This window comes from Amblyomma maculatum, chromosome 7, assembly GCF_055883805.1.
Source record: "Amblyomma maculatum isolate TAMU_Amacu chromosome 7, ASM5588380v1, whole genome shotgun sequence".
Classification (NCBI taxonomy): domain Eukaryota; kingdom Metazoa; phylum Arthropoda; class Arachnida; order Ixodida; family Ixodidae; genus Amblyomma; species Amblyomma maculatum.
In genome coordinates, this window is record NC_139350.1 from 140754398 (window position 1) to 140780290 (window position 25893).

At 47.1% G+C, this 25893-nt stretch overlaps 1 protein-coding gene across 1 annotated transcript; it reads left to right on the forward strand.

The window, feature by feature from the left end:
* Positions 1-1297: 1297 nt before the first annotated feature.
* LOC146184881 (uncharacterized) lies at positions 1298-5774 on the forward strand. The gene is made up of 2 exons (XM_084609523.1): positions 1298-2232; positions 5403-5774. Exons 1-2 carry the CDS (start codon positions 1517-1519, stop codon positions 5434-5436), a joined length of 750 nt encoding a protein of 249 aa, XP_084465649.1. The 5' UTR covers positions 1298-1516; the 3' UTR covers positions 5437-5774.
* The last annotated feature ends 20119 nt before the right edge of the window (positions 5775-25893 follow it).

Below are 25893 nucleotides of genomic sequence, written 5' to 3' on the forward strand. Positions count from 1 at the left end.
AATTGCGCCGAATCGCTAGAAACACAATCTAGATGTGCCAGCAAAACAGATGTTTCATTATTCCGAATCAAAATTAAAAGTAAAAATCTGTTGAACTATGCATGCTCACTGAAAGTAACATTATAACATCGAAGTTGTGTACTGTGTAATATCTTCACGACCCCACAAAGGTAAGGTCATGAGGATATCCACTAAAAGATGATCTTTTAATATGGACGCATGGACATCTCATGGGTGTACAAAAATGACGTTTGATATTGAGACCTTTTGCGAAGATCCTATGGAGATCCGGCCACACACATCCAATGAGTGCACGGAGGATCATTGCGTATTGCAGCCGAGTCAGGGAGCAGCCGCTGACACTGTGAATGCGCTCACCGCTTGCGATGCGTGGGTCGGGGTGCTGCGTCCGGAGGTGGTCGTCGATTACCGCACGCACTTTCTCCAAAGCGAGGTGCTCGTCGCTAGGAGGGAGTTGATATGCTGCGGTCCTGAGCTTGTCGGCACGTTCATTTCCCGCAATGCTGCAGTGCCCGGAGATCCACTGTGTTCGTATAGCGCAGCCGCGCTCCGCCAAGCGCTCCAGACACGCTCGAATCTGACACAGGCAGGATGGAGCGGGAGTCGCATAGCACGGCACACCTGTGTGGCGGTGGAGTCAGTTCAAGCAGTAAATCCAGGCCTAGGCGTAGGCCTAGCAGCTCCGCCGTAGTGGAAGAACCCAGGGATGACAGATGCAGCTGTCTGCACAGTTGCAGGGTGGCGATGGTAGCCGCCGCTGCTAACGAGCAACTATCTCTGGCCATGGAGCCGTCGGTGTAAACGAGTAGGTGGTGTTGAAGTTCCTCGTAGATGGCGGCTCCGGTCAGCTGCTGCACTGCACAGAGCGGTGTGATGTGTTTCCCAGCGAAGCCCACGATCTCTCGCTGAACCTCCGTAGCAGCGGGCCAGGGCGAGCAGAGGTCAGACGGGAGTTGCATTGGTGAGCTACTCGTAGTCGAGCAGTGCCGCTCTCATGCGCGAGTGGCGATGTTGTCGCAACCGATGTCATAGCGGGCCGCATTCCGCTGCGCACTGTAGGCGTTCGTAGAAGGCAAAAATGAGCACTATAATTTTCAGCCAAGGGTAATAATGCTGAACGCTTTCAAAATGGCAGTTTTACTCTTTAGCAGGTATTAAGTGTTATATCGGCGCAACGCTTATCAAGCTTGGTGCTGTCTTGCTACTGTGTGCCGCTTGGTTACTGTGTGCCGCTATCTGATGTACGCAGTCATGGTTCACGTGTGCGACTGTAGCGCTAGCCAATAGCATGCCTCGGTTGCACCCAGGCTTCCTTTATAAACCGAAGCCACTGAATCCTTGTTGCTTGTATGTTCGTGTTGCTGTCCGAATAAAGTCTTGCCTTCTCGGCGTCTCGGAATAACATGGCGACGAGGATGGGATCGTTCAGGAAGAGGAAGTGACCAAGCCTCCTAAAGAAACGACGACGACGCCACGGCAAGCAGGAACATCAGTGATGAACACCACTCTGGGATCGTTGGGCGAGTTTTGCCCGGACTCTGGCAATTTCGACATCTACGTGGAAAGGTTTGACCTGTACGCAACAGCCAACGGAATAGACACAAGTAAGAAGCTGCAAGTCTTCTTAACTGTCCTTGGTGAAAAAGCTTATGTGACTCTGCGTAGCCTTCTGCTGCCGAAGAAGCCCACGGAAGTCAAGTACGAAGAAGCTACAGATGTTCTCCGACAGCACTATGCACCAAAGCGGTCAGTGGTTACCGAACGGTATCACTTCTACCAGCGAAAGCAAGAGTCGCACGAAAGCCTGGCACAGTTCATTGTCGAGCTGAAGAGACTGGCTGACACGTGCTCGTTTGGAATTTTTTTGGAAGAAGCGCTCCGGGATCGACTGATTTCTGGAATGCGAGCGGATTCTATCCGATGCCGTCTTCTTGCCCTGTCTGATGAGGAAGTCACCTGGGAGCGAGTTTGCAAAATTGCTACCGCCTTGGAGACTGCTCAGAAAGACACCAGAGAAATGCTACCTGAGGGGTCAACCACCAGTCCGGCGGACATCTGCTGGCATCGGGATTCCACCCCGCAAGGCCAGCGACAGGCGACAAAGGAGGAGGCCCCTAGCAACGAGCAGCGTGCCCCGCAAACGGCCCAAGGAAGCAACGTGGGAAAGGCACTGTTCGCGTCTGTCATAGATGCGGCGGACTGCATACGCCTGTGAGTTGTCGTTTCCTCAAAAGTATGTGTTTCAAATGCTCGAAGCCGGGTCATGTAGCAAAAATGTGCAAAACAAAGGTGGTGCACAAAGTTGAGGAGCCCTTGGCGGAAACTGACTTGCTTACAGTGTGTACGACGAACGAAGTTCACGGCTCACCGCCTATTGTGCTTAAAGTAAAAGTAAATGGCAAGAAGATACCGGTGGAATTAGACAAGGGAGCCGCTGTGACAATAATGCCTGAAAGAGACTTTGATGAAAATTTTCCAAACTGGCCATGTTCGAAAGACGACATACGTCTAGGCGTGTATAAGGGTACTTCACTCAAAGTGAAAGGCGTAGCAAACGTCAAGGTGTCTTATCATAACCGAAGCTACGATCTGCCTCTGATAATAGCAAAGCAAGAAAATGGAGCTCGCATGCCGACGCTTTTAGGTCGCGATTGGATAACGGCACTAAAAGTTGACTTGCACAATGCTGTTCAGCAGTTGCAACGTGACGTTGATAACGTGCAGGATGGCAGGCAGATGGTAGCAGCGGAAGCCGAGAACAAGTTAGAACGGCTGTACAGTGATGTGTTTGAGCCAGGTTATGGTTCTATTCAGGGATTCACTGGTAGCATCAAAATGAAAAACGATGCGCAGCCAGTTTTTTGTAAGGCGAGACCAGTACCATATGCATTGCGCGAACAGGTGGAGAATGAATTGCTTGAACTTGAGAAGGCTGGTGTGGTGTACAGAGTGAGGCACAGTGCGTGGGCTACACCGCTAGTGATCGTCCCAAAGAAAGCAGAAAAGCAGATTAGGATATGTGGGGATTACAGAGTGACTGTAAATCGGGGTATTGAACTCGGCCACTATCCACTGCCTCTGCCAGAGGACATATTCGCGTCATTGGTTGGAGGGACAGTGTTCACTTTACTGGATTTGTCTAAGGCTTACCTGCAGCTTGAGCTGGATGAGCAGGCACAAGAATTGCTGACGGTGAACACGCACATGGGACTGTTCAGGTTCCGGCGACTGCCATACGGAGTGGCAAGCGCCCCTGCAATGTTTCAGGCCGTGATGGACCAGGTGTTACGAAATATACCTGGAACTGCCTGTTAACTGGACGATGTGTTAATAGCAGGTAAAGACCTGACGGAGTGCTATCACCGTTCCAAGCAAGTGCTACAAACGCCCAGTAAACACGGCATCCGGGTAAACCCAGGGAAATGCAAATTTTTCGAAGAAAATATTTGTTACTTGGGACATGAGCTAGACAAGCATGGCGTACACCCAACACCAGAAAAAGTAAAGGCGATTCGAGAAGCGCCTCAACCAACTAACGTGACTCAACTAAAGGCATTTTTGGGTCTAGTAAACTACTACGCCAAATTTTTGCCTGACCTAGCAAACTTGATAGAACCTCTTCATCAACTGTTGCGCAAAGGCAGCACATGGAAGTGGTCGAGCCAGTGTGGCGCATGTTTCAGACGGTGTAAAAATTTGATCAGTGAAGACATGGTTTTGGAACTGTATGATGTAAAGAAAGAAATACAGCTGACATGTGACGCTTCTGCTTACGGCTTAGGCGCGGTGCTGTCGCACGTGATTGAGGGCGTAGAGCGACCGATTGCGTTCGCATCTCGATCAATGACTCCCGCCGAGCGTAATTACGCGCAGGTGGAAAAAGAAGCTCTTGCTGTTGTTTTTGCAGTAAAGAAATTTCATAAATACCTGTATGGGCGTAAGTTCAACGTGATCACCGATCACCAGTCGCTCACCACTATTTTTGAGGCAAAGCACCACACAAATGCAGTCGCTGCAGCTCGCGTGCATCGCTGGGGAATTTTCCTTGCAAACTACAACTTTCGCATTTTGCACAGAGCAAGAACAAAGATAGCCAATGCAGATGGCTTATCACGCCTTACACTGCCTGAAGCCGGTGACGAGGCAGAAGAAATATTTTATTTTTCGCCCGTTAGTAAACTCTCCTTAACTGCGAAAGATATCGAGCGGGAAACTGTGAAAGATCCAGTTCTTAGTACTGTTCGTGAAATGGTATGGCACGGATGGCCGCGTGCTGTGGACACACTTTATCAGCCTTTTTTCGTTAGGCGGTTTGAGCTTTCAGTCGATTGCGGCTGTTTGGTGTGGAACAACAGAGTCGTTGTACCACAGTCGCTTCAAAGTGAAGTTATGTGCTTGTTACATGAACAACACATCGGTATCACAAAGATGAAAGCACTTGCGAGGTCAATGGTTTGGTGGCCACAGATAGACAACTGCCTCGAACGAGCAGTGAAGCAGTGTGAAATTTGTCAAAGCACGAAATCCGTGGGGCCACTAGCGCCGCTTTCATCTTGGAAGTGGTGCACAGCAGTTGGGAGATGGTACATCTAGACTTTGCTGAAAAGGAAAAAAAGATGTTTCTTCTAGCTGTAGATTCCTATTCCAAATGGTTGGAAATAAAAATCATGACGTCAACGACGGCGCAAAGCACGATCGAAACGGTGCGCTCGTTGTTCGCAAGTCATGGCCTGCCGATAGAGGTAGTCACAGATAACGGACCGCAGTTTCGTGCAAAAGAATTCGAGGAGTTTCTTTTGACAAACGGGGTCAAGCACACGCTTACTCCACCATATCATCCTCAGTCGAACGGCTCGGCAGAACGTGCTGTCCAAACAGTAAAACAGTCGCTGTTGAAGCAATTGCTGGAAGACCAGAAGAACAAAAGTTCCAGATCACTGCAGCACAGGATAGATAACTGTCTGTTCGCTTACAGAACAACGCCGCACACATTCACCGGCCAATCGCCAGATGAACTGTTCTTGAGGAGGAAGTTGCGCACAAGGTTATCTTTGTTGAAACCGAATTTGCAAGATGCAATAAATGCCAGATCTGAGAGGAATGTTCGCAGTGCAAACAAGCGAAGGAGTTCACTTCGATCATTTGTTGTTGGTGATAGGGTGTTTGTGCGTTCAGTGCGTGGGGAACAGGTGAAGTGGCGTCCAGGCAGGGTCGTGGATGTGAAATCGGCAATGACATACCTTGTGGTTGTAGACGGACAGACGCGATTTGTGCATGCTGATCATTTGCGACGTTCTTTTGTGAAGCCAGCTGTTGTAACGAAAGTGATACAGATTTGCCCCTTGCAAGTGACTTGCTCGAAAGTGAACGGTCTCCTACAGCTGCCTCGAGCCAGCCAGTGTTGGATCAGAGTGATTGTGTTCCACTCGCAAGTCACGCCCAAAGTGCCTCAACGTCGGAACAAACTGATGCTGGGTTACGTGTGCTACCAAGGCGCAGCGCTCGTGACAAGCGGAAGCCGGATCGTCTAACGTATGATAGATTCTGATTTTGTTGGAGGGGAAGTGTTATATCGGCGCAACGCTTATCAAGCTTGCTGCTGTCTTGCTACTGTGTGCCGCTATCTGATGTACGCAGTCATGGTTCGCGTGTGCGACCGTAGCGCTAGCCAATAGCATGCCTCGGTTGCACCCAGGCTTCCTTTATAAACCGAAGCCACTGAACCCTTGTTGCTTGTATGTTCGTGTTGCTGTCCGAATAAAGTCTTGCCTTCTCGGCGTCTCGGAATAACATTAAGCAAAATGTTTCATTTAGAAACTCATACACCCTTTCAGAAGCTGTTTTTCAGCCCTGTGAAAGCCAAGGATGACCTGAGCCACTGAATCCTTTGCACTATAATAAGAAATTGTGCTGGTACAAGACTCACCCCCTTCCAAAATTGATGTGGTAAACAGCAAGAAAGCAAATGTCTGTTATAGTGCATAGAGGTGAGAGGTGCCAGGATTAGGCTGGGTCGCCTACCCTTGGCAGTGCCGAAAACAGGTTCGATAGGGAGTATAGGAATTAGTGTAACATAAAGGCAGGTGTGCAAGGAGTGCATCATCTTTTGGATCATACTTAATTTATCAGTGGCTGCCAGAAAAATTAGTACAAAGTTATAGACATGGAGAAAGGCAGCAGTCACTAAAAGCCTGGAAATTATATTGGAGTATTTATACCTTCTAATTTGGGGTGTTAATCACTGGAAAAACAATAATACTTATTTTATTCCTGAAACTTCATTGATTAGAAAGCAAACAAAATAACCCTATGCTGCCAGTAGGATCCAACATACAACCTCATAAAGTTTAGCATATGTAGATGGAAGAGCAAGTTTATATATTTCCCATAATTCATAACACATAAGCAACAGAATATTTCCTGAAGTTCAATATAGGTTTGGTCTGGTTTTATGGGTTTTAACATCCCGATGGGGGCTATGAGAGACGCCAATTGGCGGAAGTCTCCGGAAGTTTCGATCTTCTGAGGTTCTTTAACATGCACATACATGGGACAACAGACGGGTATAGTGCTTTTGTATATGACCACTCTGAGAGCCTAATAAAAAGCGACAGATTCAGTCCATTTCTTGGCCCACAGTTGCATGTTATCTGTTACTCAATGCATTGGCACTAGGTATAAGTACATTGCACAACAGCTGGACATTCCCCTGACAGCATACAGCAGACAGCAAAAACAGAGTGCTGATTATGTGAAGGGAAGGCACCTACACTACAGGTAAAAATTAACAACACTCTGCTGCTAAAATAGGTACAATACTGTCGCTAGCACAGATCAGTCACCTCCACAGCACGTGGTCATGGAATGAAGTATGAGAGCGCAACTTACTTACCATACGCATGTAGCATACCACTTGATGCCACTATGGAGCAAAACATGGCCTTTGTCAGAATTACTCGGTGTGAAAGGTTCATGAATAAAATATTGTAGGGCTCGTTGATTTTTGATAAGTTTCCTTCATTCCCACCCAGGCACATGACACACCGCAATGTAGTTTCTATCGCCCATGCGTACAGCTGATCAATAATAAACATTTTATCTTTCTGAAAATAAAAACATACCAAATATTCTAGCCAAAGCAGTGTCTTCCCAAAGAAACAAAGCCAAACAGCAAAAGTATAGTCACACATAGAGACCAGAAGCAGTCACCCTTAAACACAAAGCAAGACCGAACTGCCATACAACCCTCACAGGATTACACAAATATGCTTCAAGATTATTCATTTCTCTTTACAGCTAGTGAAGTGTCACTGGCACATCTGCTGCTTTCTTTTTTTAGGAAGAAAGCTCCTAAAATTTCACGCGCCACTTCATAGGTGTCGGGTGGACACTGCTTTGGCTTATTTGGAAATTTTTGAATTTTTGTAGAGGAAAAAATTTCATGGTTTATTAGCCTTATGCATGGGTTATAGAAGGGGTTTGCCAGGTAGCGATGTGCAATCATTTCAGTCTGAAGGAAGAAGTTGAGCTGCTTGTTTTCATAATAATTTAGCTGATAGTGTGTGCTTTGCGGGTTCTCTGTGCTACTCCATCTGGCTCCCATCTGGCTCAGCATTGAGGCCTGGGTGCTGTAACATATTTGTCAAGGCTGAAACAATGCATGGCATCGTGTCACTATATTCCACGCAAGATGACAAGACTTTAAGTAGAAAATATGTGTGAAGCGAGCAAATCTAACCACCTTTAAACTTTCCGGTACACTTCTGCACAGTGGAACATACTGTGCAGTACATGTTTAATCACTCTGCAAGCTAACGGAAACGAATAAATATCCTACAAAAGTAATGTTTTCATTTCACTTTCAGCCTACATTTTTTCCATGACGTGGCGTCATTTCGGCATCAATTCGCTACGCGAGCAGGTTACAGCTACAAAAAAAAAGAGAGAATTATTAAAATAGCAAAGTCGTATTCCTCTGCAAAGCCCTGGTTGTTCTGATATTATGGTTTAGCCGCGTTTCATTTAGTCACAACTACAAACCTACATATCATTCACGATTCCCACCTAAAAACTAAGCTTTCTTTAACTACGAAATGTCTGTGAGCTTCCCTTTGGTGCCATGCAGCTGTACATGGGTGGACGTAATAATTGCTCCCTGATGCCAAAACTCCACTCTGCATGGACGGTTTCCTCCAAAGCATTACCAAACACTCATAATAAGAAACACAAATGAAGAGAGGTCTAGTCACTCTTTTTCGGAGCTTTATGGCACGCTCGCCAACATGAGTCAACATGTCTTGTGGCAGGTATCGACTTACACTTGCAACCACTTCGTGCTTGAAGCATCACCCCAGGGCGAACAACGTAGGCTGCAACTGTGCTATAGTACTTCACTAATCCTGGAATACCATTCGAAAAGTAGTGTTCACGTACTGTTACATTCGGCAGTGACCAGGCCCTCTTTTAATCCAAAACAACAAAGCTCCAGCGTCTCGACGAAGTTTCAGAACACTTGGGCCATTTGCGAAATGTTCAGGGCCAAAAGAAGGTCTCGGCTAGCACATAAGTGTCACATAGTTTTTGTAGCACAGTCAAATAACCACACAATAAACAAACAACAGAAAATGAGCTCGAAAAACGAAATTCAAATGAAGCACCATGCAACGACACAACCCGCGACAATGGCGCCAAAACCTGTCTGCTGACTATCGCTATTGCTTACTTCGCTTTCGACAGCGCCTTTCGCAGCGCCGTTTTTTGGAACTATTGATTGCTCGAACGAATACGGTAAGTGCCCAAGGTGTTAAACATTGTTTGAAAAATCAATGCCATTTTTAACTGACCTGTTCAGTCACCTGAAGCAACGCGCATGCAGCAACACCACCGGCGTCGGCCTGGCATACTGGAATAATTGTGCACTTGCAATGAATTGAGGACTTTTATTTTTCTTTGCGTCATAAAGCTGGAGGATTAACTAGACAGCGACGGTTCTGTGAGGTTTGTCAGCGTTAAAAGCAATATCCATCGTAATGTGAAGTCCCGGTTGCAGTGTGTATTGTTTCACTACCTTCGCACCTTTTATTCTTACTGAACGCGCGCCGATCTCGTAAGTCCATAGCAGGCATCGAAAATCGTTCTTCATTGTGAAGGCGGCATAGTTTCCAAAAAGACAGGAGGCTAACCGAAACAGTCTCATGCTGTCAGATAGCCCAGCGTGCAAAGCATAGGCGACGAATGATTGTTTGGCAGCATCGCCGCTGCTGCCCGGCGCAGGCGGAATTCACATCACTTAAAAGCCATACTCTAAAAAGGCAATGCCAGCAGGATTGCAACACAGCGATCCAGAATGGTTGTGCGCAATTTAATTCTCTTACTGGCCGACATGTACCTCGCCCAAGAAATATTCCAAGAAAAATTCCACGAAACTGCACAGACGGTCGTCTGCGTTCATTACAGAATCTGCGGACACAACATATACTTACCTGTCAGAGCGTGTATTGGTTTCGCGGTGCTCTCGAAAGACACGACGACGGAGCGGCACAATCAGTTGCACCATGTGTCATGTTCGCAACACACTGACACGATGCTGTGATCTCCAGTGCGCTTGCAGTTCGAACCCAGCTCGAAAACACCCTGCAGAAGAAAGTTTAATCGCCGGCTACTTTGATGTAATGAAGGGAATAACACACCTTGGAAGAGGAAGCTGTCGATCGGCGGACATGATTTGAAGCAGTTGCCATTTTGTGGACTCAGTGTAGCGACAAGGTAGAGATCACGCAGGCTGCCGGAGGACAAGAAAGAAGTGGTTGATGTTCATGCTAGCGGTGCGGCAGCAGTTGGTAAGAATTTTAAGCGGTTAGTTAAAAAAAGTTAACAGTTACAGGTCTCATGTAAGCTAAGGTATTTTATTATTGGGTCCTTCTCCGCACCACGAGACTCCGCGTACATTTTGAGACAGTCGCCACAAAATTGCTCTCAGCTCATAAAAGCGCTTTTTATTCTATATCATCATCATTAACTTAAAAACAGCATCATTGTTCAAGGCGGCAAAATCAGGATTTGCGCGTGCATTTTAATGGTCAGGACGGTCTTCTTAGTCCCAACGCCAACGCAATCGCTTTACGTCCTGCATTTTACTAATGCCTTAAATAAGCGCTTAGTTCAGAGTATAATGCTGACACTGGCAAGAGCTGTCCCGGAAAAACCTTAGGAAGGGCTGCTACCTCTCAAGTCGCCGAATGGAGCCCGCTACTGCAACCTTGCAACGGTTACTACCGGCAGCGTCTCGTGTAAGTAACTCTGTAACTCTCCTGCTGCTAATAATTTTGACCTCAGCGGCCTTTTCGAGGAATCCGTTAAGATTCTCTGCATTACGGAGGTGCCCTAGAGATTTTGGTTCAGATCTGGTGCGGAACAAGTCTGGATGTTTTCATGGGGCTCGGGCTCTGCACTCAGAACCAAACGCCTCGCCGCTAGCTCGGGCCCCATCCGTCGCCGTGAAGAATAGCACGAGGCACAGCCAGCAGGACAAGCCATTTATTTAGTGTTCCCAACGTTCTTCCTCGGTCTCCTAGCAACATCGCGCGCTCTTGTGTCGCGGTGTCGTTTCCCTCAAGATGCAGAAGCTGTTCGCCGAGGTTAGAGGGGAGGGACAAGAAGGGGCCGCACAGCGCTATTCGTTAGTTCTCCCACACCGCCGCCTCCGCAAGAGTTCCGGGGAAGGTGGCCAGGAGGGGAAAGATGAGAGTTCTCCGTGAGAGAAAGAGACAGAGATGATGTTCACCACATCGTGCGGGCGAGGGGAATGTTGAATTCTCACACAAGTTATATCCTGACAAAGTCGACTGCTAGCAATGCTGACTACGTTATTGAATTTGCTGCCCTCTTAAACAAGTGTTACAATTACTGATGGGTTATTTTCGATATGGCCTAACCACGCAAAAATAAATGCTGGCAGCTTTTAAAGTGCCGCTTGTCACTGTAGCCAGAACACCTCCCGTTATGAACTGCGCATCGGGGTAGCTCCCGCTCCAACTTTCGCAGTTGTTTTGATTCCTGTGACTGCATATAGCTGGAGTAGGCAGGCAAAGCACTGCGAACTGCAGTTACATTAAGCGCCTGGTTTCAGAAGACTCGGAGCAGTAGTCGGCACCGAAAAATTTCAAAAAGCAGTATACTACTGGCGCACTTGTCATTGGGAACAACACAATTTTCTGGGTATAATTTTAATCCATTCCTATTGAAGCGTTTTGCCTCCTAGAAGCGTGTGAAAATTTAGACCAATTTCGGTCTTGGTGCTCGACTGGCATCAGGGTACGCAGCCGTAAGGTATGTTTCTGAAACATAACGTAAATTACAAAGGCGAGTGTCAGGGCAGATAGTAAAATAAATCATTTGCCTAAATTTATTGTAGTATAACAACGTGAAATGCATATGAGAACATATGCTAGAAGCACAGGGCCTTCAGCACGCAGCAACACTTGGAATGTACAGACAGGAAGAGACCCATCATCACTGGTGTAAAGAGGGAAACTTCACAATTGAAATGTGGTATGCGTGGAAAAGAATGAAATAAATAATTTAGTCGCATGCATAGGATTATGGCCCCCATGGCGCCTGTGTGTGAGCACGTCTGTGAACACAACTCTCGACCTGAGAACATAGCCTGTATTGTGGAAAGGGGGTGCGGGCGGCGGGTGGTGCCCGACTAAGGACACCGACGGCAATATCAATGATAGTTCTGGCGACAAGTGTGAATATCGGTTATGTATAACTACAGTTAATGGTGGCAAGCGCGCTAACTCGTTTTTCTTGTATTAGAGCGGATGTGAGGGGATAGTCTTTGATGCTTTGTTGGAAGCGCTATGTTTTCGTATTTGTGTCTGTTCTGGGTCACTAGTACAGTGTGCCCTAATAGACAGCCCCTTGTTCCCCTCTCTGCGTATCGGCGCGAGAACTCGCACCCAACTGGATGCCCGCCTTGGCGGGCTCCCTTACCCTCCTTTTGTTCTGGAAGGCAACTCCAACCTGTAGGCATTTGGAGCGTTCCCTCGCTTCTTAGGCCGTGCAGTTTGGCTTTCGCTTCGGCCTATGCTGGTTGCACCCTCTTGTGAGTTAAATACAATTAACAGTTCCATGTACGTCCTCGCTGCTTTGACACGCGCAAACACGACAGTGGCTATTGGAAAGTGGATTCGGCACGCGCAACGCAAACTATTGACAAGCAATGGCTAAGCGAGCGTTTCCGAACCAAATATCAAAATTCAATGGCTCATCGCGATCATCGTGAGCTGGACGCTTCCAGTTCTACTTTGAAGTTAACAGCATCACAGATCCAGCCTTAAAGAGGGCCAACCTGCTAACGCTGGGCGAGGAGCAGACCTTGGACACTACCTGAGCCCTTATTTAGCGAAGCACAAAGCGGATGTGCTTTATGATAGCATTATGGCAGCACAGCAAGAGCTAGGAAACCCAAGGCCGTCAGAGTTTTACAGCCGAGCCCGCTTCCAGCGAGATCAACTGGAAGGCAGAACTATGAGCTCATACATTGCATGCCTAAGAAGCTTGCAGCTGACTGCCATTTTTGGGATGCCGACTACAGTCATAACAGCTACTGGGTAGGTAGAAGGTGCAGCTTCTGCTAACACAATCATGCTTCCTTTGAACATCACGTTATGTGACATATTTGTTTGTGGATTGCGCGGCACGTCGCTACAGCAGCGCCTGGTCACAGAAAAGGATCTCAAGTTCATCGAAGCTGACGGTATCGCCATACGAGCGCAGAGCGCCGGTCACAAGCAGAGAGAGATGCGTTGGAACACCGAGCCGGTACATAGAACAAGCTATCAACTACGCCAACATTCTGTTCCAAAATCAGTAAAAAATGGACAAAGCTGCTGGCAGTGGGACGACTAACACAATGCCTAAGGATGCCGATTCCATTCAGGCAGGTGTAATTTTTGCCACAAGCGCGGACATATTGAGAAAGCATGCATTACGAAGAAGAAGCTTGTAAAGATGAAGTCCCTTCTCAGCCAAGTCACAGCGTGGGCTCTTCAGAGAATAGGCCGGCATCTGATGTCCTCGGGGCAGCATCAACAGCATCTTCGGTGTTGCATCTCGGCACTCGACCGAATTTTTTTTCCTGTTTTACCGTGCATGATTAACTGATTAAGTTTGAAATGGATTCATGCGCTGCTTGTACCCTGATTATTGTAGGTAGGTTCCTAACTTCGTGCCGATCAGAATCACCACCCTTACAACAAGACGTCATGCACCTGCGAACGCCATTAGGACCCAAACTGCCGTTATTGGGCTCTGACTACGTGCTCGTTAGTTACAACGGCCAGACTCGTATGCGGCCTATGCTTGTTGTGAACGGCTCAGAATCAAGCCTTCTAGAGAGGAACTATTTTTCTCCATTAGGGTGACGATATGCGGTATACACAATACTCTGAGTTACAACGTGGTTGAGCAACTGCCATAAAAATACGAATGAGTATTCTCCGAAAAAATTCCGGGACATGAAGGTCCCCAGCCTCACTGGAGTCGTTGAGCAGCGCGCAAACGAAGTTTTTGAAGGCCAGGCAGGTGCCGTTTGCTCTGCGAGCTTCAGTAGAAAAAGAGCTGGACAAACTTGAGCAGCAATGTGTTATCGTACCGATCCAACATTCACAAAGGACCACGCCACTGGTTGTAGTTTGCAAGAACGGAAACCTGTGCCTCTGCAGAGACTACCGGAGCACCGTACATTTTTTGACTACAGCGTCGTCTTACCCTCTGCGGACGCCTGGAGAAGAGTTCAATGTGCTACGTGGCGGAAGAGTGTTCAGCACTTTAGACCTCACCTAGACTTATCAGCAACTGAAGGTGAGCGAAACCACATCAAGATTAGACAGTTACCACGCTGAAAGGCATGTTCAAAGTGAAGCGAGTGCCCTTGGGCATAGCTGTAGCCCCGGCCAAATTTCCGACGTTTATGGCGATAGGATTTTGTTTCTACCTGGACAATGTCATCACCAGTGGCGCTTCCACAGAAGCTCATGCAGCGCGCCTAGAGCGCGTTCTAGAAGGGCTAGCAAACAAGAATTTCAGCTTATGCAAATATAAATATTGTTTTGTGTTCTCAGAGGTGCTATTTCTTGATACAGAAGGCATCAACCCTACCTAAAACACAGTGCGCGCGAACACTGAAGTACGGGAACCAACAAACAAAAATGAGCTATAGGCGTATCTCTTATTTTCAACGTCCTACTACCGTTTCTTGGAATGAAGAGCTATCATGGCCTATGACTTATACCATCTCTTGCGGAAAGATGTAACATGGACATGGTCGCCATGCCATTAATGAGCATTCGACACCTTGAAAGTCCTGCTTCGAAGGTGTACAGTTCTCCGCCACTACGGCGAAAGGAAGCCCTTGCTTTTGGCTTGCAACGCATTGCTGTACGGAGTCGGCGCGGTTCTGTCGCAAACGGCAGAGGAAGGGAGGCCTCTATTGCCTTCGGCTCACGTACGCTGTCGCAAGCGGAGTGCAACTACACGCAACTAGACCAAGAAGGGCTAGCCATCGTCTACGCGGCGATAAACTTTCACCAGTGCATTGCCGGCCAAAAGATGATGATTATCGATGATACCACCGACCGCTACCGTGCATTTTTAGGTCACGAATGTATAAGCCAATGACGTCTCCTCCAATGACACGTTTGTGCATCAAGCTCTCGGCATACGACTACAATGGGGTCTGTCGCAAGGGGACTAAGCATAAAATTGCCAACGCGCTAAGCCATAGGACGCAACTCTTGACGAACCGCCTCCGCCAGGTGGCGTTGTGATGTTCTAAAAACTGTCAGAACCTCCGCTTACAGCAGGCACAGTTGCGGCATCTACTCATAAGTGCGCGACTCTCGCAACACGTTTACACAGTTGATCAACAAGGCAACGTGCACAAATTTAAAGACGATGAATTCGACGCTTACCGCAGGCGAGCTGCAGACCTGAGCACCCATCACGAGTGCATCCCGTTGAGACACCTAGTTCTGATTCCAAGAGAGCTACGCGCACAAGCTATATCTCTCATCCACGCTGGACATAAGGGAATCGTTGGAGTGAAAACGTGTGCCAGAAGCTACATGCGGTGACCTGGCTATGATCACGACAAGGAAACGATGGTCAGAAATTGCAAGCTTTGCCAAAGTGGCTGGAGCAATCCGCCGAAATATCCTGCGCCAGAATGGGAAAAGTCAGGCAAATCTTGGCGCACACTGAACACTGATTTTCCAGAACCAATGGAAGGGTGCACTTTCCTTATGGTCGTAGATGCCCACACAAAGTGGCTTGAGATAAAAGAAATGCGACATACTACTCGGCAGCAGCCATTGACAATCTCCGATAACTGTTCGCAACGTTGCGAATTTTTCGCAAGGTAGTATCGAACAACGAAACACCGGTTGTGTCTGCGGAGATTCACAAATTTTGTCGCGACAACGGAATCAGTTCAGTCACATCGGCCGCTTACCCCCCAGCGACAAACGAAAAAGTCGAACACTACTCGGCCGAGAGAAAACGTCTTTGAAATAGAGTTAAGTCCTTGGAACTCTGAAAGTACCGCAGTCAGCTGCCGATGCGCGGGCAACATTGAGTTGTTGCCAAAAATGGTCGAGCGCGACAAACGTGTCGTTTGCTAGGCGAGAAAAGCTCCTCTATAGCTCGTGGTGTCTCCCCTAGCTGCAAACGCCTCATTGATTAAGTTTTACGCGGAAATTAACGAATGAAAGTATTTCAGAATGAAATCTTACAGGCTAAGAGTGTTTACAAGAGCATTTAAGGCGTCGCACGACTGCTGCGCAGCCGCGATCATGTCGTTCACTACCCCGGGGAGGCGCGCACAGTAAGATGCAAGCTTTTCTATAGCACTTCATTTGTTGGAGGCTATTCTGCCTTTATTCAGTCGAAGGGAGTAATTTTAAGTCTTGCAAATGCATGCTTTCGGAACCAAGCAAACTGTTTACTGCAATAATATATGCCGCTTTCATGTTAGAGCTCACCTTGAAATGTGATGTGTAAAAAATTATTCTCTTAGCGCCTGATGTTTCATGCCCATCTGTATTTCCCTACGTCTCATCGTGCGCCATTAGCAGTGACATGTTAGGCGGCTCTAAGGACGCTAGCGCGCGAGGCCAACGCTCTTAATTCGCAGCTAGATGGCCGCCTGATGAAACCTTTTCGGGACTTACGAAATGGGGAGAGACGCTGCCTAGTAGCAAAGAAAGCTCCATCCCAAGCAGATTATTTGGCGAAGCCTTTCCGTGCAGACAAGCTGTGCGAATTAAAATGGTAGGCTTAGGGAAGACTCCAGCAAATGTAAGAATATGATGTGCTCTCGAAGTGACTGAAGAGACAAAAGCACGATTTGTGCTCACCAGCATGCTTGCAAGGTATCTGGCACAAAGCGAGCTATCTACCAAGCCCGAAGCTCAATTCGTACCGCTCAAGCCATCACACTCGAAAAGTAGTGTGATTCCACCCTCTCATGGACTCTCCTTGCTTTCGGCTCCTAATGTTAGTTCCCAATAAAGACCTCAATGTTAGTAATTTGACACGGAACACTGCCGTTCGGCACCCTTCATGGCCCTTGTGTCGTTACGGGAATTGGTTTGCACTTAAGGAAAATATTCGAATGAGCAACATATACTACCAAAGCATACATATTGTGGCGAGACTCTTTACTCATTAGTCAATATGAATAAGCTTTATAAAAGAACGAGCGGAACGTCTCCGAAAACGTAGCGATCATGGGAAACAATATACAGCGAAAAAAGCAATGGAGAGCCGCTAGTGACGACAAACTAGCAAATTGCAGGATAAACGATTTAGTGTCTCCAGCAATGGCAGGTGTGTTCGCACAATGCTTAGCTCGCAAAGCCGGGTATCCTTCGTTGGGACAAATTTGTCATGGAAAGTGTGATGCCGTCTTACTGGTGTCATAGTTTGCGTCGTTATTCAAAGTGTCGCTATCTTCCAAATTGGTGGAAACGCCACAACCGGAAGTGGCAGCGACATCTGGTTCCGGCGTTTACACGAATAAGGCGACTCGAAGTCGGGGAGATAGCGACACTTTTAATAACGATGCAAACTCGGCATACAACCCGTGTTCTTTGATTATTAGAATTTCCGCTCGGGATAGTAAAAAGAGCTTTGCCCCATTTTCTTTTGTTGCTACATCCGAAGTCGCAACACCTCGGTATCCTAGATAACCCAAAGGGACCACATTATTCGTTTTTTATGCACATAGAGCAATATGGGACCCAAAGCAGTCATAAAACATACCGCCCGAGCACAATCGAAGCCCTGCGCTGATTGCGGGTCGTCTGCTCGAGCGGACCATCCATAGCCGGGCTTGTGCATGTGATCGCAACTGGCTAACGGGCGGCACCGCGGCCAAGAGAAAACTGGTGTGGCACTTTCAGAGTTCAAGTGAATTTATGAGACTAGACAGGGCCGCTGCAGCGCCGCCTTGCGCGTTTTCTCTTCGAGAAACCCTGGACAGCTGAAAGCACGACAGGCCAGACCCAGTGAAAATGATCTTCGATAGCGAAATGAAAACGCAGCTCACAGCTTTCCTCCCTGACCCATGGGCAGAGGCGACCGTAAAGGAAAACCGATTTCGCGCTGAGGGACGCTTGCTGAAGGGTGGCGTGGCCTTGCCCGCTAGTTTCTCGGAAAACCACGGGGGAGGAAGCTGTGATTGTGAGACGCATATGCCTGCGTTCTCATCAACATACATGTAACAGCGGAACGCTGAAACGTCAACCAGCTGTGTGGTTTTATGACACTTTCTGAGAGCCGTCCAGCATCGAAATAACACATGCAGCATCCTCCCACATCGCCAGGCATCTCTCCTCAGAAGAAAAGACTGCGCCCAAGGCAGACCTAGAAGCACTGCAGACAACCAGCCTACAAGTGTGTCCTCCCCGAGCGCACAGAGCCAGCGCGTCTCCGCGCGTCCTTACTGATCCCCCACACGCTACCAGGCAACTTTTCAATGTGGAAAGACGTGCTGTGTTCTCGTATTTGTGTCAGTTCTGTGTCACTAGTACAATGTGCCTTAAAGGGACAATGCAGCACTTTTTGCAAAAATCGGGCTTTCAACAGCATCCCATAGTTTTTCAGGCTGCGAACTCGAATATTAGATTAAAATTAGGCAGAAAAAAGCAGAAGTAGCCTTTTTTCATCATATATACGCAGCCCTCGCGACGGGGCTCATCGTGGGTCGCGCCGCGGGTTGTGGGGAGCGTAGGGTTTACATGAAATCTTGCTTTGATTAGAGTAACGCATTTTGAAAAGTCGTGTACGTGTGTTATTATTAGCAGAAAATACATGGCCCTCAGCTAAACCTTGGCGCACTTTCCAGGGAGGGAACGGCAGCGAACAATGCACTAGCAGACTACCTCCGTCTCAGGCCTCCCGCCCCGCTCGAAAAGTCATTGTGAAAAAGGGCCCAAGGCGCAATGTGTCAAATCCTGCTTTGAGTGCCAGATGTCGTACCTTGTTGAAATGGAAAATTCTTTGAAAAAAGGGATGTAGCAAAAAGCTGCCACCAGGCAAATGAACCGGGAGCGAAGCGCTGTTTCCGAGCTCTGCGATGCATGCAAGGCATTGGCGGAGCCATTATGTTGGAGACCATGTCCAACCGAAACATAACGTTGGTTGAGTCATGCATTATTTAGCAGACGCAGACAGCCTTTCTCTTTTATCGTACGCTCACAATATGACGGCTGACGTATGTTGAAAGCCTAGCTGCAGCCCTGCCGCACCCATACCTTCCTGATAAACCCATGTTCTAAAATGTGTTTTCTCACAAGAGCCTCGTCGTGTTCATTTCTATAATAATTTACATCCCGAAACAAGACAGGACGATGTAAAATGGCGAGGCAGCAACGGGTGCAAATTTAAAAGGCCATATAGGAACAAGTTCCATTATTGCTTGCTTGGACGCATCGAAGGAAACCACGCTTTATGTGCTCCATGAATAAATGCACCCATACTCAGCTGATCGGCACACGATCTGCTGGGTAGGATCACGCAAAGCCGCCACAACCTAGCTACGGCACAACAGTGTGTTGGTCTTAATCGTCTGCTCGTTCTCAAAGACCGTCAGCCCGTTCTGCTGATGAGTGGTCCGATGTTTAGCGCAGAAAGTGTTGCATGGTGCTTCGCGCAAAAAACACGAGAAGCGTGAATACAGCGACGTGACGATGCTGTCTGCATGTCCTAAAGCGAGATTGCACTCCGTCAACAGATCGCCATCAACGCTAAACGAAACGATTCACATACACATGAGACCTGAATAGACGGAAAGTAATGGCAATACGAAGCTCTAGCCTTACCTCCCTTTCCTTCCTTTAATAAACGCGTTTCAATGAAATATTGAGTGGCACGACTCTTTTGTGCGAGGAAATAAACGGAACAGCGTTATGGTTCAACCATTCCTTTTTGACGGAGCCTTGTAGAAGCCTCATTAGGAACGAACTGCATGTAGTCACAGTCAAGAAAATGCTTCTAGTAGAATGTTTCCTTTGGTGGGCTTATATTTGTCTCTTCTCAGCAGCGTTGCATTGCGCAGCGAGCTTTTGACACAATAAAAGACACCATCGTCACGTCCACAGTTGTTTTTCCATCGTAACGCATGCAGGGCTGTGTTGGATCAGGTGCACAACACTAATTTGAAGTGTTTGGTATGCCCCCAACACACGAAAGACGAGGAACAGCGCATGCCGAAAGCTTCCTCTGTTGGCTTTGAATGCCTCCGGGTCCTCAGTGATGTCATGACGGACGGAAAAGCGAGGTCCGTCCATCCATCCATCCATCCATCCATCCATCCATCCATCCATCCATCCATCCATCCATCCACCCACCCACCCACCCACCCACCCATCTATCCATCCATCCATCCATCCATCCATCCATCCATCCATCCATCCATCCATCCATCCATCCATATCCATCCATCCATATCCATCCATCCATCCATCCATCCACATCCATCCATCCATCCATCCATCCATCCATCCATCCATCCATCCATCCATCCATCCATCCATCCATCCATCCGTCCATCTATCCGTCCGTCCGTCCGTCCATCCATCCATCCATCCATCCATCCATCCATCCATCCATCCATCCATCCATCCATCCATCCATCCATCCATCCATCCATCCATCCATCCATCCATCCATCCATCCATCCATCCATCCATCCATCCAGCAGGGCCGGGCAGTCAACGCGCGGGCGATATTTTTCATAATTAGCAAATCAATACATATTAAAATTATGCTATGAATACGTTCTTTGTGCTTATTGACCAATAAGCGCGAAGTGGCCGATATAAGGAAATATAACATGGAGAACATTGAGCATGCTGTAAAGAACGGGGGAAGCCTTAAAGCGGTGAATAAGAAATTGGGCATAGGCAAAAATCAGATGTAGCGCTAAGGGATAAGGCGGGCAACGTCATCACGAATATGGACAAGATAGTCAAAGTAGCTGAGGAGTTCTATAATGATCTCTACAATAGCCAAAGTTTGGTTTGGTTTGGTTTTGGGGTTTAACGTCCCAAAGCGATTCAGGCTATGAGGGACGCCGTAGTGGAGGACTCCGAAAATTTCGACCACCTGGGATTTTTTAACGTGCACTCTCATCGCACAGCACATGGGCGCCTAGCTTTTCGCCTCCATTGAAAAGTGGCCGCCGAGACCGGGATTCGATCCCGCGTCCTTGGGCACAGTAGTAATAGCCAAAGTAGTCAGGACCGTAATGAGATTGGAGGTGGGGAAAAACAGTTAGACGTTCCACCAGTGATGAAGGACGAGGTTAAGAAAGCAATAAAAACTATGAAAAGGGGGAATGCAGCTCCAGAGGATCAGATAACTATAGATTTGTTGAAGGACGCGGGATATCGTGTTAGAAAAACTGGTCACCTTGTATACGCAGCGCCTGGTGTCATCGACAGTACCGGAACAATGGAAGAACGGGGTAAAGAGACGCTAAGGACCTTAAAATTACAGACCAATTAGCTTACTGTCTGTTAAGTATAAGGTATTTACTAAGGTAATAGCTAATAGAATCGAGACAACCTTAGACTGCAATCAAGCAAAGGACTAAGCAGGTTTTCAGAAACGGTACTCTACTATCGATCATATTCATACCATCAACCAGGTGATAGACAAATGCTCGGGCCAGCCCTTATACATAGCATTCATTGATTACGAAAAAGCATTTCACTCAGTAGAAACCTCGGTGGTGATGCAGGCATTTCGAAATCAGGGGGTAGGAGCCGTACGTGAAAGTACTGGAAGATATAAGATATATATAGTGGCTGCACAGCAAACATACTTCTGCATAAAGAAAGTAACAAAATTCCCATAAAGAAAGGTGTTAGGCAAGGAGACACAATCTCCCCAGCACTATTCACAGCTTGCTTAGAGGAAGTATTCAGAGACTTGGAATGGAAGCAGTTAGGGATAAGGGTAGATGTTGAATTCCTCAGTAATCCGCGATTTGCTGATGAAATTGCCTTGCTAAGTAACTCAGGAGATGAACGGCAAAGAATGATTGGTGACCTAGGCAGGAAAAGTAGAAAGGTAGGCTTTAAAATCAATATGCAGAAGAGTAAAATAATGTTCAACAGCTTCGGGAAGGAACAGCAGTTTACATTAGGTAGCGAAGCGCTTGAAGTAGTAGGTGAATATGTCTACTCAGGACAAGTAGTAACCGCAGATCCGGATCATGAAAAAGAAATAAGAAGTAGAATAAGATTGGAATGGACCGCATTTGGCAAGCACTCGCAGATTATGACTAGCAGCTTACCGGTATCGATCAAGAGGAAAGTATACCACAGTTGCATCTTACCTGTACTCATCTATGGGGCTGCAACGTGGAGGCTAACCAAGAGGGTTCTACTTTAATTGAGGACAACGTAGAGGGCGATGGAACGAAATATGGTAGAGGTAACACTAAGAGATAGGAAGCGTGAAAAGTGGGTCAGAGAAATAACTTAAGTTACTGACAGTGTAATGGAAATCAAGAAGAAGAAGTGGGAATGGGCTGGGCATGTGCGAAGAGAAGACAACCAATGGTCGCATAAGGTAGCAAACTGGATTACAAGGAAAGGAATGCGTAGCAGGGGGCGGCGGAAAATTAGGTGCGCGGATGAGATTAAGAAGTTCGCAGAGGTCATGTGGATGCAGCTAGCAGAGGACCGGGTTAAATGGAGAAATATGGGAGAGGCCTTCGCTCTGCAGTGGGTATAGTCATGCTGCTGATGATGATCATGTTCCTTGGGTGCGACATTTGCCTGCCTATTTTACCTGATTTACGCGCACTATCATTTCTCATAGTTTATATTGTGTAGTATAAATGAAAATTGACAGCGTTACTTTTGCTCTACTTGGTACGTCTCATTGGACTCCTATCAGTATGTCTGACCCATTGGATCTAACAGCAGGGACAGCCCACCGGACCCTTAATATGCAGTGGGTATGACCCACTGAATCCGACAGGCAGGTCCCATTGGAACCGTGGAAAAGAGGTCTCATCCAATTGAAGCAATTGGTGGGAGTATAAAAAGACGATTAGAGAGCCCTATTGATTCCAGCAGGATCCAACAATATTCCAGCTGAAATGGGTGCGAGCTCACTCCAAGGTCCAGGGAATTGGGGGAACTCAGGAGTTCGCCTGCGGTCCCATCTGCCGGGGTAGGCTTCGGCCTTCAATACTCTGAGCAGGGACTCGCTAGTAATCTAGAAATTGTTGAAAACTATCGGTTGAACAGTGTAGAATATGCCCACCACAAAACATTGGGCAGCCAGAAAAGCGCGTGGAGGCGCTTACACAGTTTTCCGACCTGGCTACCGTTAGCCAGTAGTAATCAGTGGTACAATTCTCAGATATATGTAACCTACTTACAGATAGGGCATATCATATATTTATGGTATAAAATTGTCTAGAAATTCAATTGTAGATGAAGAGACAAGAGTTGAGCTGTTTTGGGAGACTAGTGTTAAGCTCAATCATTCGAATTCAGTGAGGTTTATTCCTACTGGCTGGAAGCGGTGCCTGGGTACAAGGACTTCAGGCCGCCATCTAGGATGATATTGTATCTGTTGGAAAAAAACGTGAAATCACCCCGAGCAACAAGATCCAATGCAAATTGCTAATGGGTTTGAACAGTTTTTTTTTTATTGGGGACATGATGGTTTTTTGTTGCATGCAGCCTGTCCTACAGGTTCGAATAAAACAAATTGCAGCACACATGCTCCTAAGTTGGCGAGTGAGGAAGACGAAAATCCTAATTTATGTGTTTAATGAAAATTAAGGTGTACGTTTTTGGGAGGGCCGACCTTTGACCCGAAGGCTTCTGGCCTCTAAAAAAGGGTGCGTGCCACATCCTTTAATTTATATTTTCTGCAGAAGGGCGCTGCGGCGAAAATAGAACTCACCGAGAGGATCCAGGAGCTGCCTCCGGCGGAACTAGGAACCCTGTGGGCTGCCGTCTTGGAGCAGCTCAAGATGGCAGTACAGCAGGTTGTAACTGAGGGGACGTCGGTAAGTTTGGCTGATTTTGAATTGATACACACTTATGTGCCCACGTACTAACGATAACCCTCCTTTCCGTGACCAAGTTAAAAAACAGGCAGAATCAGCCAAGTGAGACGAACTAAGTGCTGTTCAGAGGAGCTTGGCCCATCTGCAATCTTTTTTGCTCAAATAAGATTGAATAATTTGCAAAGACCAAGTGCCTAAAGTTTTTATATTCTGTCTTTATGAAAAGCTTCAATGCAAAAGTTGCTCATCTCTAAAAACGATACGTTGCGTCGTTTCCACGATTATATACTATTTATCTATAATCATTTATTAACTTTGAAACAAAAGTATCATTCATGTAGAGTACGGTTCACTGTTAAAAGCGACATGAGATCGCGTAGCCTAAGCACTTTGCAAAGCGCTGCCACCGACCCATGACAAGAGTAGACGGCACCAAGTGCTCGTTAGGAAAGAGCAGTCGACCGCGCTTACCGCGCATACACCTAGTAGGATTGTTCGTCACTGGCTCTATGATTTGCAAAGCGCGGCTGCAACACGGTCTCAAGTTCCTTTCAACAGTCGGCCATATTGTGCGTCTCTGATGCAGTGCAAACACAAATATTTATAGCAGGAAGCGTGCCCGATAAAAGCGGTTTTTGTTCTATGAGACGCTTTTTAGAATGGTGAAGTAGCACCACTATTAGTGGAAGGTATATTCACGGCTCCAGTTATCTCTTAATGCGCACTTAAAACTAATACTATGGTAATATTTTAATGAGAAAAATCCATAGCAGTGGTCGATGGTATTTGCTCAATTTTAAAGTTTTTGCAAGAAGCCTTTAATTTAAAAATTGCCAAAAAGTGCTCCTTGTGACTACTCAAAAAAGATTAGGTCGACAGTGCTTCCTATTGAACATTGCCTCTTTTTGGATTTATCCATTTGAACCATGCACTGAAGTTCCAAAACAAATTCAGTGCACTAAATGGGACAGCTTGTACTTGATGTGAGAAGAATACGTATTCTTTCATGACTTGACCATGTTCATTAGCTCAGTGCGAAAAGATAGCGGAAATGCTCCTCCATACCAAGAGCTAGCTGTCAGTTGATTTTATTCTAAATTATGTCGAAAAAATGAAGCTCCTTTTTGGGTGGTGAATTTTTTTCTGCAAGGTGTCAAAGAATCGCCTTTTTCAGCGATAACAAAAATGCAAATAGAACCGTCGCGAAACTTGAAATAGAATCATCCTGTATTTAAAGCACCATAAAAGCAAGGAATCGGCTGTACAATGGTTCGGTACAAGTCAGCGGAGCTTACCTCATACGGCGACCACTACAAATGATTTGTGGGAATTTATCCGCCATGTCACACGAAAACTGCACCGGTTCCTACAATCGTGAAACAACCCCAGGTAGCGATGGTCAGAGACATTGTACATAACTAAGTACAGCAGGTGCTTGAAAACCTTACCTTGACAGAAACAATGCAATCCAAGCTATCAACTACGTCGCTGCAATACAGCGTCCTGCACCCCTACTACACGGCCCTTCACGCCCCTTTCAACGGGATCAAGCCCCTCTGCGCTGTTCCTTGGGCGCCGCCTGGAAACGGTCCTACCCGGCCTACTCATTCAAAGGCATTGTAACTTTCTATCAAAACTCGCATCGCAAATACCCTTACCCCTGCAAATGGTTGAGAAAAGCGAACGAGAGGCTTGTCCTGCACCTTTCCATAAACACTATGCTAAGCCCGGCAGTACTTCAACATTTTGTCTCACAGTTCACTGGTCAGTGCCAGTACTGTGGGGAGGAGGCTGCCACCTACCACATGGTATGGGTCCGCCAACATAACCTGTCCCTCCCCCATCCCGAACCTTTCGCGGGAGGACTGGGAGGCGACACTGCTCTGCTGCTGCGACCAACAGGCCCAAAGGCTTTAACGCGGCGTTCATGGGCGGCGGCAACCACAAATAGGGTCCCTGACTAGGGACGCATACCACCTTGCAAATATCGAATAAATGTTTTTACCACCACCAACTCCAACCAGAGGAAATCCGACGTCTGCAGGACGTTCAACAACCGGCGGCGCAGATTCCATTGCTGTGAGGTTCCAAACGCTCCTCCACTGCCGACACTGATAGGTTTCTGACTTCGTGGTTTCGTATTCGATGATCCACGACCATGCCGAGGCGAATGACCACAAGAAATCAACACCTACGTGAGCAGGGGAAAACCACAAAACTGTTGATACCGCTTAACATAGCTGTTGAGCGCACGTTAGCCCAATAAA